This window comes from Lissotriton vulgaris, chromosome 2_1 (genome assembly GCF_964263255.1).
Source record: "Lissotriton vulgaris chromosome 2_1, aLisVul1.2, whole genome shotgun sequence".
NCBI classification, from domain to species: Eukaryota; Metazoa; Chordata; class Amphibia; order Caudata; family Salamandridae; genus Lissotriton; species Lissotriton vulgaris.
In genome coordinates, this window is record NC_141687.1 from 207,413,405 (window position 1) to 207,429,675 (window position 16,271).

Below are 16,271 nucleotides of genomic sequence, written 5' to 3' on the forward strand. Positions count from 1 at the left end.
TGGACAGTCGACTTGTTACAAGCGTAAACAATACCCAATGGCCGGGCTCTTCAGGGAACACGGTTGCCTGCGGACACTCTGCATCCGGTGAGAGCATGTCACTGACCGCCATAATGTGTACATAGCCTGACATCTGGCATGTTTCTTTGCGTCTCTCCGCTGCTGTCGCCTTCCCCCCTCTCTGCTTCCTGATGAATCTGTGATCAAAACGGATCTAGTCCCGGCAGGGTCGATGCCTGGTGGCGTTTCTCCTAGTCGGGGGCTGTCTTGGAGCTGGGACGAGGTCGCCCCTCTTGATCTTTTCTGGGCTTGACTGCTGTTGTTTTCACCCACAGCCTGCCCTCCAGATCCGCCCCCGTGGGATGACCAAGACTTGTTTCCAGGTGTGGGGGGTATGGTGGAGACTAGTTCCCCAGCGCCGTTGCGCTTCGCCCCAGGGCTTTTCTGCGCTATCTGAACTTTACTGCCTCCCTTTTCTCTGGCACCATTGCCTTCATCCAGGCAGATTTTCCTGGAATGTCGGCGTGCGGATTCATGGCACTGCTTCTCCCGCAGCACAAAGCCTGTGAGCACTCGAACAGCCGGTTTGTGCCCGACATCCTCCAGCACTCTGCCCTCCCTTGGCGCTACGGATGCGTCCCCCACTCCGGCTCCACTCCGTATAACCAGCTACGTGGGGGGCTTATTTTGGACTTTTGTCTTTTTGTGTCCCGCAATTTGTGATGATAGTTTTAATGGTGACCCATAACCTAGATCCTACATCTTGTGAACCCTGGTCCATTCCTCTTTCATGGATCCTCCATCTTGTCGACCAGGTCCCGTCCGTTTGTCATCTTCCCCGCTGAACTCCATTTTGACTATCTTCTAACGTTACCCATATCCGCTTCACTGTTCCTCGCCTGTTCTAACCTTTAACCTCTACCTACCCTTATGTCCCCTTCTCTCCTCTCCCCTATTTCAGGCTCCGAGTCATGATTCTTGTGAATCTAGTCCAAATATTGGTTTGTTTCTTTGCAACCATATGTATATCCCCCTTCCCGCCCGCCCCCCCCCCCCCATTTTTTTAGGTCTCGACCTAAAGCATTGCTTTAGCAATGCTCGATTGTCGAGATTTCTAGTAAGCGGTCCGAAAAGTCTGCCAAAACGGCGGATTAGCCACAGTTCATGTGACCTATGTGCATGCACAAACCACCATTTGACTGTGCCTCGCATCAGACTTCAAAGCTGCCGATCCCCAGCCCGCCGCATAAGACTTCAAATGAAAGCGCTCCCGCTCTGCTCCCCCGCCACAGCAATGCCGAGAGCTTGTTTTACAAAGGCAGTGCTAATCATTCGGTACTTCTCAACATCCTACGCTTACCATACAAGTGCCTACGGTGCATTGAGATTGCACTGCAAATAAATCACTACTTCTCACCAGCATCCTGTTCATGCAGGCGCCTAGAGGCCATTCAGTATGTAGTGCTAAAAAATTACTTATCAGCATCACACAATCATCATACAAGTGCCAACAGCACCATGAGCGAGACCTCTCACCAGCACCCTGTTCATACAAGCGCCTAGAGGCCATTCCATATGCAGCGTTAACAGCAATGCAAGCTCAATGACCTATAGGCGCTTGCATTCCCCCAAACACAGTGCTGCTGTTGACACACCTCGCTAAGCACTACACAAGTTACAAGCACACAATTTCCCGGCTTGCGCTCCTAGATTTCCTTTACTCCCACACTGTGCATTTACAAATATTTCAACAGAGCACAGAAGAACTTTGGCGAGGAGGGACGAGGTAATCAGAATTCGCGTCAGACACTTCAAATGCTGCCGCTCCCCCGCATGCACACGTCACACCACCATTTGTCTGTGCCTCGCATCAGACACTTCAAAGGATGCCACTCCCCCGCGCACATCGCGCACCACCATTTGCCTGCTACCCGCCTTCTTTGCTGCTTTCGATGTCCCCCGCTCTGTTGCTTCTCTTCCCACGTCCGATTCTGCCTCCCCCGTTCGCCCTTTCCTCTCATCCCCTTTGTCTCTGTGCATCTCTCTTCTGTCTCTGTTCCACTGCAGACATTTCTTCTGCCCCTTAGCTCAGTCCCTCCTGCTCACCCTCACTTACCCCCTCACCCTCATACCCCCTCACCCTCACACCCCTCACCCTCACACACCCCCTCACCCTCACACCCTTTAAACCTCACACACCCTTTCACCCTCACACACCCTTTCCCCCTCTCAGCCTCACACACCCTCTCACCTTCACACCCCCTCTCACCTTCACACCCTCACACACTCCCTCACCATCACACCTCCACACACCCTCCCTCACACCCCCTCACCCTCACACCCCCTCACCACCCTCACACCCCCTCTCACCCTCACACCCCCTCTCACCCTCACACCCCCTCTCACCCTCACACCCCCTCTCACCCTCGCCACCCCCTCACCCCCCACATCCCCTCACCCCCCACATCCCCTCACCCTCGCACACACCCTCACCTTCGCACACACCCTCACCCTCACACACCCTCACCCTCACACACCCTCACCCTCACACACCCTCCCTCACCCTTTCACCCTCACACACCCTTTCACCCTCACACACCCTTTCACCCTCACACACCCTCACCCTCACACACCCTCCCTCACCCTTTCACCCTCACACACCCTTTCACCCTCACACACCCTTTCACCCTCACACACCCTTTCACCCTCACACACCCTTTCACCCTCACACAAACTTTCACCCTCACACAAACTTTCACCCTCTTACACTCACACACGGTCTCACTTTCACACGACCTCTCACCTTCACACCCTCACACACTTCCACACCATCACACCCCCTCACACCCTCCCTCACTCCCCCTCACCCGCACACTCCCTCAACCACCCTTTCACCATCACACACCCTTTCACCCTCACCCACTCAAACCCTCACACACCCACTCACCCTCACACACCCTCACCCACTCACACCCCCACACCCTCACACACCCTCACCCACTCACACCCCCACACCCTCACACACCCTCACACACCCCCTCACCCTTACAACCCCTCACCCTTACAACCCCTCACCCTTACACCCCCTCACCCTTACACCCCCTCACCCTTATACCCCCTCGCCCTTCCTCACCCTCCCTCACCCTCCCCCACCCTCACACGACCTCACCCTCCCTCACACGCCCTCGCCCTCTCACACGCCCTCGCCCTTTCACACGCCCTTGCCCTCTCACACCCTTGGCCTCTCACACGCCCTTGCCCTCTCACACGCCCTCGCCCTACCGCCCTCACCCTACCGCCCTCACTCTACCGCCTTCCCTCCCTTTATCTATCGATCGCCCTCCCTCTCTCTATTGATCGCCCTCCCTCCCTCTATCGATCTCCCTCCCTCCATCTATCTATCGATCTCCCTCCCTCCCTCTATCTATCGATCGCCCTCCCTCCCTCTATCTATCTATCGATCGCCCTCCCTCCCTCTATCTATCGATCGCCGTCCCTCTCTTCCAATGAACTCCTTCTCTAACTCCCTGTTCTCTTCTCTTCTACTGTGCTGATCTGCTGGTCTCTTCCACCCGCCTCCTTCCTTAACTCCCTGTTCTCTTCTCCTGTGCTAATATGCTGTTCTCTTCCATCCCGCCTCCTTCTTTAACTCCCTGTTAACGTCTGCTGATCTGCTGCTCTTTCACCTCATCTCCTTCTCTAGCTCCCTGTTCTATTCTCTTCTCCTGTGCTGATCTGTTGCTCTCTTCCACCCGCCTCCTTCTTTAACTCCCTGTTCTATTCTCTTCTCCTGTGCTGATCTGTTGCTCTCTTCCAACCCGCCTCCTTCTTTAACTCCCTGTTAACTTCTGCTGATCTGCTGCTCTTTCACCTCACCTCCTTCTCTAACTCCCTGTTCTATTCTCTTCTCCTGCGCTAATCTGCTTTTCTCTTCCACTCGCCTCTCTCTAACTCCCTGTTCTCTTCTCCTGTGCTGATCTGCTGCTCTCTTCCACCCGCCTCCTTTAACTTCATGTTCTCTTCTGCTGTGCTGTTATGCTGCTCTCTTCCACCCACCTCCTTCTCTACCTCCCTGTTCTCTTCTCCTGTGATGTTCTGCTGCTCTCTTCAACCCCACCTCCTTCTTTAACTCCCTGTTCTCTTCTGCTGTGCTGATCCGCTGCTCTCTTCCACCCACCTCCTTCTCTAACTCCCTGTTCTCTTCTTTTCTCCCTCTGCTGATCTGCTGCTCTCTTCCACCTCGCCTCCTTCTCTAACTCCCTGTTCGCTCCTCCTGTGCTGATCTGCTGCTCTCTTCCACCCCACCTCCTTCTTTAACTCCCTGTTCTCTTCTACTGTGCTGTTATGCTGCTCTCTTCCACCCACCTCCTTCTCCAACTCCCTGTTCTCTTCTCTTCTCCCGAGCTGATCTGCTGCTCTCTTCCACCCGCCTTCTTCTCTAGCTCCCTGTTCTCTTCTCTTTTCCTGTGCTGATCTGCTGCTCTCTTCTACCCGCCTCCTTCTTTAACTCCAAGTTCTCTTCTGCTGTGCTGTTATGCTGCTCTCTTCCACCCACCTCCTTCTCCAACTCCCTGTTCTCTTCTCCTGCGCCGATCTGCTGTTCTCTTCCACCCGCCTCCTTCCTTAACTCCCTGTTCTCTTCTCCTGTGCTAATCTGCTGTTCTCTTCCATCCCGCCTCCTTCTTTAACTCCCTGTTAACGTCTGCTGATCTGCTGCTCTTTCACCTCATCTCCTTCTCTAGCTCCCTGTTCTATTCTCCTTAGCCAATCTGCTGCTCTCTTCCACCCGCCTTCTTCTCTAGCTCCCTGTTCTCTTCTCTTCTCCTGTGCTGATATGCTGCTCTCTTCTACCCGCCACCTTCTTTAACTTCATGTTCTCTTCTGCTGTGCTGTTGTGCTGCTCTCTTCCACCCACCTCCTTCTCCAACTCCCTTTTCTCTTCTCTTCTCCCAAGCTGATCTGCTGCTCTCTTCCACCGCCTTCTTCTCTAGCTCCCTGTTCTCTTCTCTTTTCCTGTGCTGATCTGCTGTCTCTTCTACCCGGCTCCTTCTTTAACTCCATGTTCTCTTTTGCTGTGCTGATCTACTGCTCTCTTCCACCGCCTCTTTCTCCAACTCCCTGTTCTCTTCTCCTGCGCCGATCTGCTGTTCTCTTCCACCCGCCTCCTTTTTAACTCCCCGTTCTCTTCTCCTGTGCTGATCTGCTGCTCTCTTCCACCCGCCTTCTTCTCTAGCTCCCTGTTCTCTTCTCTTCTGCTGTGCTGCTCTCTTCTACCCGCCACCTTCTTTAACTTCATGTTCTCTTCTGCTGTGCTGTTATGCTGCTCTCTTCCACCCACCTCCTTCTCCAACTCCCTGTTCTCTTCTCTTCTCCCGAGCTGATCTGCTGCTCTCTTCCACCCGCCTTCTTCTCTAGCTCCCTGTTCTCTTCTCTTCTCCTGTGCTGATCTGCTGCTCTCTTCTACCCGCCTCCTTCTTTAACTCCATGTTCTCTACTGCTGTGCTGATCTACTGCTCTCTTCCACCGCCTCCTTCTTTAACTCCCTGGTCTCTTCTCCTGTGCTGATCTGCTGCTCTCTTCCACCCCACCACCTTCTTTAGCTCCCTTTTCTCTTCTCTTCTCCTGTGCTGATCTGCTGCTCTCTTCCACATACATCCTTCTGTAAACGCACACACACATGCATACAACCATGACCACACACACTCAACCCCACACACACTCAACCCCACACACACACACTCAACCCCACACACACACACTCAACCCCACACACACACACTCAACCCCACACACACACACTCAACCCCACACACACTCAACCCCACACACACTCAACCCCACACACACTCAACCCCACACACACTCAACCCCACACAACCACACACATCTATCTGTCGCCCTCACTCTGTCTATATGTCGCCCTCACTCTGTCTATATGTCGCCCTCACTCTGTCTATATGTCGCCCTCACTCTGTCTATATGTCGCCCTCACTCTGTCTATATGTCGCCCTCACTCTGTCTATATGTCGCCCTCACTCTGTCTATATGTCGCCCTCACTCTGTCTATATGTCGCCCTCACTCTGTCTATATGTCGCCCTCACTCTGTCTGTCGCCCTCACTCTGTCTGTCGCCCTCACTCTGTCTGTCGCCCTCACTCTGTCTGTCGCCCTCACTCTGTCTGTCGCCCTCACTCTGTCTGTCGCCCTCACTCTGTCTGTCGCCCTCACTCTGTCTGTCGCCCTCACTCTGTCTGTCGCCCTCACTCTGTCTGTCGCCCTCACTCTGTCTGTCGCCCTCACTCTGTCTGTCGCCCTCACTCTGTCTGTCGCCCTCACTCTGTCTGTCGCCCTCACTCTGTCTGTCGCCCTCACTCTGTCTGTCGCCCTCACTCTGTCTGTCGCCCTCACTCTGTCTGTCGCCCTCACTCTGTCTGTCGCCCTCACTCTGTCTGTCGCCCTCACTCTGTCTGTCGCCCTCACTCTGTCTGTCGCCCTCACTCTGTCTGTCGCCCTCACTCTGTCTGTCGCCCTCACTCTGTCTGTCGCCCTCACTCTGTCTGTCGCCCTCACTCTGTCTGTCGCCCTCACTCTGTCTGTCGCCCTCACTCTGTCTGTCGCCCTCACTCTGTCTGTCGCCCTCACTCTGTCTGTCGCCCTCACTCTGTCTGTCGCCCTCACTCTGTCTGTCGCCCTCACTCTGTCTGTCGCCCTCACTCTGTCTGTCGCCCTCACTCTGTCTGTCGCCCTCACTCTGTCTGTCGCCCTCACTCTGTCTGTCGCCCTCACTCTGTCTGTCGCCCTCACTCTGTCTGTCGCCCTCACTCTGTCTGTCGCCCTCACTCTGTCTGTCGCCCTCACTCTGTCTGTCGCCCTCACTCTGTCTGTCGCCCTCACTCTGTCTGTCGCCCTCACTCTGTCTGTCGCCCTCACTCTGTCTGTCGCCCTCACTCTGTCTGTCGCCCTCACTCTGTCTGTCGCCCTCACTCTGTCTGTCGCCCTCACTCTGTCTGTCGCCCTCACTCTGTCTGTCGCCCTCACTCTGTCTGTCGCCCTCACTCTGTCTGTCGCCCTCACTCTGTCTGTCGCCCTCACTCTGTCTGTCGCCCTCACTCTGTCTGTCGCCCTCACTCTGTCTGTCGCCCTCACTCTATATGTCGCCCTCACTCTATATGTCGCCCTCACTCTGTCTATATGTCGCCCTCACTCTGTCTATATGTCGCCCTCACTCTGTCTATATGTCGCCCTCACTCTGTCTATATGTCGCCCTCACTCTGTCTACCTGTCGCCCTCACTCTGTCTACCTGTCGCCCTCACTCTGTCTACCTGTCGCCCTCACTCTGTCTACCTGTCGCCCTCACTCTGTCTACCTGTCGCCCTCACTCTGTCTACCTGTCGCCCTCACTCTCTACATGTCGCCCTCACTGTCTACATGTCGCCCTCACTCTGTCTACATGTCGCCCTCACTCTGTCTATATGTCGCCCTCACTCTGTCTATATGTCGCCCTCACTCTGTCTATAGGTCGCCCTCACTCTGTCTATATGTCGCCCTCACTCTGTCTAGCTGTCGCCCTCACTCTGTCTAGCTGTCGCCCTCACTCTGTCTAGCTGTCGCCCTCACTCTGTCTAGCTGTCGCCCTCACTCTGTCTAGCTGTCGCCCTCACTCTGTCTAGCTGTCGCCCTCACTCTGTCTAGCTGTCGCCCTCACTCTGTCTAGCTGTCGCCCTCACTCTGTCTAGCTGTCGCCCTCACTCTGTCTAGCTGTCGCCCTCACTCTGTCTAGCTGTCGCCCTCACTCTGTCTAGCTGTCGCCCTCACTCTGTCTAGCTGTCGCCCTCACTCTGTCTAGCTGTCGCCCTCACTCTGTCTAGCTGTCGCCCTCACTCTGTCTAGCTGTCGCCCTCACTCTGTCTAGCTGTCGCCCTCACTCTGTCTAGCTGTCGCCCTCACTCGGTCTAGCTGTCGCCCTCACTCGGTCTAGCTGTCGCCCTCACTCGGTCTAGCTGTCGCCCTCACTCGGTCTAGCTGTCGCCCTCACTCGGTCTAGCTGTCGCCCTCACTCGGTCTAGCTGTCGCCCTCACTCGGTCTAGCTGTCGCCCTCACTCGGTCTAGCTGTCGCCCTCACTCTATCTATGGCACCGCCACAGCATCACTGAACGCCAGAGCATCACAACATCACTGAACGCCACAACATCACAACATCACTGAACGCCACAGCATCACTCGTCGCCGCCACAGTATCAATCTGTGCAACCATTTAACAACAATTGGTTCAAATATGTTCTCTCAAGGTTTCAAGCTTTATTACAAATATCACAAAAAGATGTTAATATTTCACTTCTGTTCTTGGATTTTCGTCACAATAAAATACACTGAACATAATCTTCACAAAAGTTTAAGCTATTGCCATTATAAATTACAATAACTTTTATTTCAGTATTATTTAAAAAAATTAAAATCCATAGTTATTTGTAATATCAATACATCTAAGTCACGTAAATACAAAACATGTTGCATTACAAATGCTGTTGGTGTCACATTTGCAAAAGTTAAAAGTATTGGCATTGTAAATGACAAAGCTATTTCGCTATTTTCAAAACCAACACATAAATAAAAAATTTGTCATTGACAAGACCAATAGCTCAAACTTTCCTAATGCGAGACCTATTGCATTGCAAATGTTTGTTTTACTTTAACTGTCGTCAAAGCGTAGGTTATCCATGCGCTATATTTTACTTCATGTTCACCTTTAGTTTCGTTGCTATCATAACATTTGCAAACAATCGTAGAGCCTTCACACCTGTCCTACCAGACTAAATCCATTGCCTTAAACAAATTTGCCATAGGCCTAAATTGACTTTCTTTTTCATTAAACAGACGAGAAAAATGACGAGGAAGAAGAGAAACGCAGAATTGAAGCCAGACGGGAGAAGCAAAGACTGAGAAGGGAGAAAAACAGTGAAAAATATGGCGATGGATACAGGTTTGATTTATTTTATTGGGGTTTGAAGGTTTTGCACACAAGCCAATTGAAGAATGGTAACATGGCTGTAGTCCTGTGGGGGGAAGGGTGAGGGGGTATCACACCCATACTTTACTGATTATGACTCAATTATGGTATTAGCATAAATTATAGTTTTATAATACATTAAAATTAAATACATTATGGTAATAGAATCAATTATAATCGCAACCAGTAAGACCACTGTTCCAAGAAGGAACTGGGTGGAAGATTGTTTTCTATTGTGGGATGTAACCAGCTTCTATTGTGGGACGTAACCAATTTGTAAAGCACCAAATGTCATAATCGAAATTCAGATCGCAAAGGTTCCAGCTCGACTGCCTTTAACCCTGAAATGGCATAAGTGCTAAGAATTCACGAGCTTCTCCTTGAACAGGTTCTGGAATAACCTATTTTTGAGGTTGGCTTATGAGATGCTTTTACTTCGCTGGTATATGGTGCAGTGAATCACTCCCATTAATCTGTTCTGCTCTTCAAAGGAAACCATTGCTCTGCCCTCCAATTGCTCTGGTCAGGCAATATACTAGAACGTAACTTACTAAAGGTGTAGCTAGTGAACACATGTTTTCACAACTTGTAACTTCTGGCCACTAGGAGCGGATCTGTAACTTCCTGGGTGCCATGAAAGAGATCCATGAGTTCCGGGGCCTTCGTCAGTGGACTAAACTTTGATTCATATAAAAGCTACTCTAAAATCTGGATCACTTTTATAGAGCGTTTGTCATGATGCATTGCAATGTTTGATACTAACACTTCATAATCCATTCTCCCAGGATTGCGTTTGCTTGTTCCTTTTGCAAATTTCGGACATTTGAAGTAAATGACATTGAAGCTCACCTGGAAAGTACTGCTCACCAGCAAACCTTGGATCATATACAGAAGCAAACCAAATTCGACAAAGTTGTGATGTCCTTTTTGCACGTAAGTGCTGGTGTTCTGCATAGTGACATTTCAGACCGTCATTCTTTTTTGTTTTGCTTGACGTGCATTATGCTTAGAGGTTTTTTTAACCAGTGTAGGTCTGGGTATCACATTATTTATAGCAATGCTATAATGGTTTTCAAATGTCATGTTGGCAATCCTAATTATATGTCTACCGTGCCTTAAACTGCCCCTGCATCTTTCAGGAATGCATGGTCAATAAGTTTAAGACCTCTCTACATAAAGGGCAGACTAACCCGACTGAGGTCGCAAAAACACTAGAAAAAGATCTACTGGAAGGTGAAGTTTTTAAAGCTATTTGAACTGCGTCTTTTTGCAGATTGTGAAGATTTGTGGTGTTTGTGTCGGGTTCTCAAATTATACAATACGTTAAGGTTGTAGGTTCTGTGAAGGTTTTGGGGGAGGCAGGACAATGGCGCTCAAGCAGGGGACTGATAATATTATGAAGGTAGTTCGGGGAGCAAAATTGTAAACGGTGCTGCCAGTGCAGGGGAGAACCCTGAACCCCTGTGTGAGTTAGAGCAAGAGCCCCACCCATACAAAATATACAATTGGTACTGGGCACACGTAAAAGTTTAAACAGTTTAGATACAATTAAGTGGTTTGTAAGAGAGTCGATGAAAACAAGCACCTAGGAACACATAAAGAGTAAGAAATGCGTGAGTGCAATATGTAACAATAACACATCAAATGTCTTTCAGATGGAGGGAAAAAAGGTCTTGAATGGATCTGTCGCGTTCTAATCTAGGACCCCGATCAATACTGTGACCTTATACCACTATACAGCTATAATCCATTCATACCCCTATAATGGCATAAACGATCAGAGCCATATTTCAGCCATGTTTCAGAAACATATTTCAGAAGCATATTTCAGAAACTCGCCTCTGCAGCTCATTAACGTACATGACACAGCAGAAGCCACTATCTAAGATTCCTAGATTACACTCCGAGTTCTTCAACAAGATAAAACTCAGCAACCTGGGACAGCCCCGCTTGCTATGTTTTGATTAGTAATAGAACTCTAATGAGCACTGAAAGGACGATCACTTCCTAGTGACATCTTTATTGACGTCTTATGTCCAAAAACGTACGTCAAACAAGGCACCTGAGGTAATATAAATTTTATGGTCAAGTTATGTTCCCTAGCGCGTACCCCACCGACTCCATGTACGAGGTTAAAGTGCATGTAACTTCCCTCCTGTGTCAGCTATGAAGACGCAAATACATTTGCGTCTACCGTTAACATGTCCTCTTTCAGACCCACCATGAATGGGTTATATGGTCCGTTTCTAAGTATGCTATGCCAACGTCTTTTCGTAGTATACTCCTACGTTTTTCAGCCCTGGCTGAAGTAGGCCCTGAATTTCTGCCATCCAGACCTCTCTGTTCTCTGACTCTGAGAGCAAGCAGCCCAGGCTGCCCCCCGTACCCGTGAACTCTGACTTACTTCTAGCGCGGCCCTCCGTGCTCGGCTCAGCCTGCTGCCTGCCAAGATTGACTATAACCTTCGAGTTATCTGTTTTCCTCCCCGAAAATACATTCCAGTCTGCTAGCTACAGTAAACATCCTTCCTCAGCTGCAGGGCTAAAGGGCCGACCTGTCTCCACGCAACTAATTCAAGTAAGTCATAGCCTCCGTTGCCATGTTTCCATGAAAGGCCCCATGCCCCACGCATCTCATGCAGACACTCAGGCGCTTATACACGCACTCACAGTTAGTATAGAATAGCTTCTGCTCTAGAGACCTTTCTGCCCAGATAGCTTAGTTCCTAAACATCAGATATCAGATATGATAGAAGCACAAGTTGATCTGACATGCCAGACTTCTGTCTCTTTCCGTCAGTGTAAATGTCAAGTCCCCTGCACCCCTCCAGTTACGCGTCATGCAGCTGCGCGCGCATCCAAGCTCCCGATTTCTGCTGACATTGCCACATTTCTGCTTGGTGCCACCCATTCGTGACACCCATCTGTGACGTATCTAGCACACACCTCTAGTTCACGCCTCTCGACTACGCACATGTACCACGTGCATTCTGTTATCTTGTCTTCTCTCAGCTGTTACGCCTCTTGCATTGTAACTTATGGAATGAAATAAGTATATAAGCTATGTACTGTTAATAAAATGTTGGCGCGCTCATCTATCCCTTCTGACATCCTGTGTGGTGTTCAGAACATGATATCTTGGCCATAACCATTCCTTTCAAGGAATAAAACCCCTTAGAACTCTAACACCACGGACTCTGTTTTCTTTTATTTTCGATTGAGTTATTATTGATTAAGTACTTACCTGCATAGAAATTAAGAGTAAATTAATTATTTACGTCACACCTTTAATACCATCATTTGTGAGAAGTTGGCCTGGTATATAATGCTCACTAATTCTTAGTGATCACTTTGTACCATGCCAAGCAACCCATATGATGATGGTTGTAATTCAACCTTGTAGACCAGTTATCCTAGTGGTAACGTGGACAAAGCCGTCTTAGGCTAAACTCTGAAAGGCATGTGAAGCCAGCTGTTATACCATTTTTTTTTTTTTTTTTGAAGACGTTTATTATTGGTCAAAAAGTGCAGTACATATAGCAAAGCCTACAACCCTGCGGGCCGGCTGCAAAAAAAAATCCGTGCAGTGTCGAGGCAGATGTTTACAGGGGAGGGCATTATGCATAGGTCTATTTATTGTCCGGCGTGTCGTGCCACGAGTAAATTATACATAACATGCGCTTTTAGCACTCGGCCATCACTGTAAATGACGTCTCATTTTACATTTTATTTATAATTGAACCAATAACTTTTCAACAAAAATAAACAGTACCGTGCACATCGGTACGTCCCAGTGTGCCTACGGTTTCAGTGCAGCTCCATGCACCCACGGTGCATGCGGCAGCAATGTCTCTTCAACTTGCTTATGCATGTGCTAGGAGCGCATCAGTGTAGTGAGAGAGCTGCAGCCGTCCCGTGTGGTTAGTTGTAAAGCGGGTGGTGAACAGGGTCAGTGAGCGGCGGCGTCCCACCAGCTGTCCGCTTGTTGCACGACATGTGTGGCAATCGTATGTGTCGCCCCTGCGACATGTCCGGTGGGTGCCACCCGCTCCCGTGTTCTTTGCCATGTGTTTAGCCAGGGGTGTCTGTCTGTCGCTATGTGGTAGTGGGTATTCCCGTAGCAGGGAAGAACAGGAATGCGAAACCTTCAACATGGGAATGTGCAGAGGGGGTCAGAAGTAGGGGGGGGGGAGGAAGTGTACTCGTGTGGGCTGTGTCAGGGTTGTGGTGTTGAGAGCAGCGTGCAGGCCATTACGTGGTGGAGAGCCCTCATTAGCGTGGCCGACTGTGTTCGCGGCGTACGTGACGGGGGGTCGGTGTCGCCCTCGGGGAGGGGAGGGGGGGGTGAGCGCGGTGTGCAGCCCTGTCTATGATGTTGTCGCTCGTGGAGGGCCTGCCCGTCTCGGCTGTCGCTGCGCGATTCCCCTGGCCACACCCTCTGCCTGCAGGGACCCCAGGATTTCATCCCAGATGTGTGCAATCGGGAACTGTCTCAGACCCGCTATCTCCTCCCCGCGCAGTGCCGTGCCCTCTGCTTTGGCCCAGTTAACGAAGGATGCATACCAGTGCGCGGGAGCTGGCGGTACTCTGCTTTTCCAATGCTTGGTGAGCAGGCGCTTGGCTGTGATAAGGCCTAGGTCCCAGAACCGGGCTTGTGTTTTGTTCTGTTTAGTCCTCTTATACAGCCCAAGAACGCATGCCTCCCACGTGTTGGGTAGTCCCGGGCCTGTGCTGCGTGTCAGGAGTGATGTCACCTCCCCCCAGTAATTGGACAGTGTCGGGCAGCCCCAAAGCATATGCAGGATGTCCGCATCTAGCAGATCGCATCTGGGACATGCTGCAGTGTCTATTGCGAAGTATTTATTAATTCTGTCTGGTGATAGATATGCCTGGTGTAGTATGTACAGCTGGATGGTGCGGAAGCGGGAGTTACGCGGGACATTCACAGGGCTGGCCAAGACCAGTTTCCATTCTTTATCCGTCCAATCTCTCCCTCGGTGGATTGCCCACTTGTCCCTAATCTGCTGTGTGGGCCTCTGGGTGTGTATGAGGAGCGCCTGTGCCAGCCAGTTCGTGATATGTGAACCTCTGCCCATGACGTGCAGGTATTGGATCAAGTGGTGGAGCAGTGGCTCCTCCTGGATATCTCCCCAGGATACCATGTACGTCCTCACCACTGACGCGTGGAGCAAGAATTGTCCTGCCGGCAGGCCTGTGCCCTCTGATAGTTCCGCAAATGGGAGCAAGGCCCCGTCCGCGTATAAGTCGCCCATCGTCTCCACCCCGGCAGCAATCCAGGGTTCCAAGCTGCGCGACGATACCATCCCATTCCTCCGGGGGGTGCCCAGCAGGGGAAGGGCGGGAGCGTAAGGTCTGACATTCTTTGTCAGCTTCAAGCCGCGGAGGAAGCATTTGCGGGCTACGGCCATGTGCAGGGGCAGAGGGCGAGGTCCCTTGGTCAGTGGATGAAACAGCGCGCACACCTGCTGGTGCGTCCATTGGTAGTCTGCGTTGGCAGTGTCGTCTAGGTGTGAGTCGCTGAGCCAGTACATAACCCATTGCAGCTGCGTTGCCAGGTAGTACAGCTCCATATTGGGGACCGCCATCCCTCCCTCCGCCGTCGGGGAATACAATTTCGCCAGGGCCACTCGTGGGCGCCCCGTGTTCCAAATTAAGCCGCGAAGCATCGACTCTAGATCGCGGAACATCCTCGTGGGGACATACATCGGGATATTTGCAAAGTGGTAGAGCAGTCTCGGTAGCGCAATCATTTTAGACCGAGCGATCCGGCTGGGCACATTCAAGGGCAGCGTCTTCCAGAAGTTCATCTGGGCCCTCAGTGAGGACACGGCGCGTACCAGGTTGCCCTCTAGTATATCCTGCGGGTCTCTGTAAATATGCAGCCCGAGGTACTTGAACGTGGTCGGGTACCAGGTAAGTCGGGCGCCACCGAGGTGCACCTCGCATTCCTCCAGGTCCGGGCTGAAGGCGTATACTCCGGATTTGGTCCAGTTGACCCTGAGGCCCGATACCTCCTCAAAGGTCCGGAATATGTCCTACAGCATCGCAGGCACCGCGGTGAGGTCTCGCACATAGAGTAACAGGTCGTCTGCATATAGCGAGACCGTGTGCACCCCGTCTGCCAGCGGGATCCCCCAATCCCCTCCTTTGTCCCGTAGTAGGGCAGCCAGGGGTTCGATGGCCAGGGAGAAGAGAAGGGGCGACAGAGGGCAGCCTTGTCTGGTGCCCCTGCGTACCCGCACCGCCTCTGACAGCAACCTGCCCGTCCGCACGCGGACGCTAGGCCTCTGGTAAAGCAGCCCGACCATATCCATGAAGGCATCTCCTACGCCGAGTTTTCCCAACACCGCTCCCAGGTACGGCCATTCCACTGAGTCGAAGGCCTTCTCCAGGTCCAAGACGAGGCATCCCGACCTCGGCCAGTGTGTTGTGGCCGCCTCCTGGACTCTGAAGAGACGACGCAGGTTACGGGAGGTGCTCCTAGCCGGCATGAACCCGTTCTGGTCTGCGTGAACCAGGGTCGGGACCTCCAGGGTCAGGCGGCGGGCCAGCAGGGAGGTGAATATTTTGTAATCCGTGTTTAACATGGCTAAAGGCCTGTATGACCCCATATTCGTGCCGTCCCTGCCTGGCTTCAGCAGCGAAACCAGGTTCGCCTCGTTTAGTGAATTTGGGAGCTCCGAGTCCTCGATCGCATGGGTATAGAGCTTGAGCATCTCCGGGATCAATACGTCCGAGCAAGCCTTAAAGAACTCAGCAGGCAGGCCATCGGGGCCAGGAGACTTGCCGTTAGACAATGCGAAGATAGCCTCTCGCATTTCCTCTTGTGTGAATGGTCCCCCAAGATCCTCCTGCTGCGCATCCGTCAGGGAGGGCAGTTGGACACCTGCGAGGAAATCCGCGACTGACTGCGGAAACCCTCATCTGTGACCTGTATAGGGTCTGATAGTGTCCCACAAACACCTGGTGTATCTTGCTCTGCGTGTATACTATCTCCCCTCCAGTTGTCCTAATAGCGGACACCGGTTCCGTGCGGGATTCCTGTTTGACCAGCCACGCCAGCAGTCTCCCCGGCTTGTCGCCGTGTCGGTGCACCCGCGCGGAGTGGGCCGTAAAATTAACGTGCCTCAGCCTTTCTAGTAGTGTCGTATGTTCCTCGCGGGCCTCCCGCAGCCTGTCGTCCGTGCCGGCCACTGCTTCCCGCTCCCAACGGAGCAAGTCCGCCTCCACCCTGCTCAGATC

At 51.9% G+C, this 16,271-nt stretch overlaps 2 protein-coding genes across 2 annotated transcripts in view; one reads left to right on the forward strand and one right to left on the reverse strand.

Annotated features, from left to right (window-relative positions):
* LOC147729840 (schlafen family member 13-like) overlaps positions 1 to 16,271 on the reverse strand; it is a 780,854-nt gene that overhangs the window by 507,883 nt on the left and 256,700 nt on the right. The gene's annotated exons all lie outside the window — the stretch shown is intronic.
* The window catches only part of LOC147729841 (uncharacterized), an 83,352-nt gene that overhangs the window by 47,819 nt on the left and 19,262 nt on the right, over positions 1 to 16,271 (forward strand). Inside the window, exons 3-5 of the mRNA XM_086958414.1 lie at positions 8,877 to 8,982; positions 9,795 to 9,942; positions 10,149 to 10,242. Of these exons, the coding sequence (XP_086814540.1) occupies positions 8,877 to 8,982; positions 9,795 to 9,942; positions 10,149 to 10,242 (348 nt within the window). The remainder of the gene's footprint in view (positions 1 to 8,876; positions 8,983 to 9,794; positions 9,943 to 10,148; positions 10,243 to 16,271) is intronic.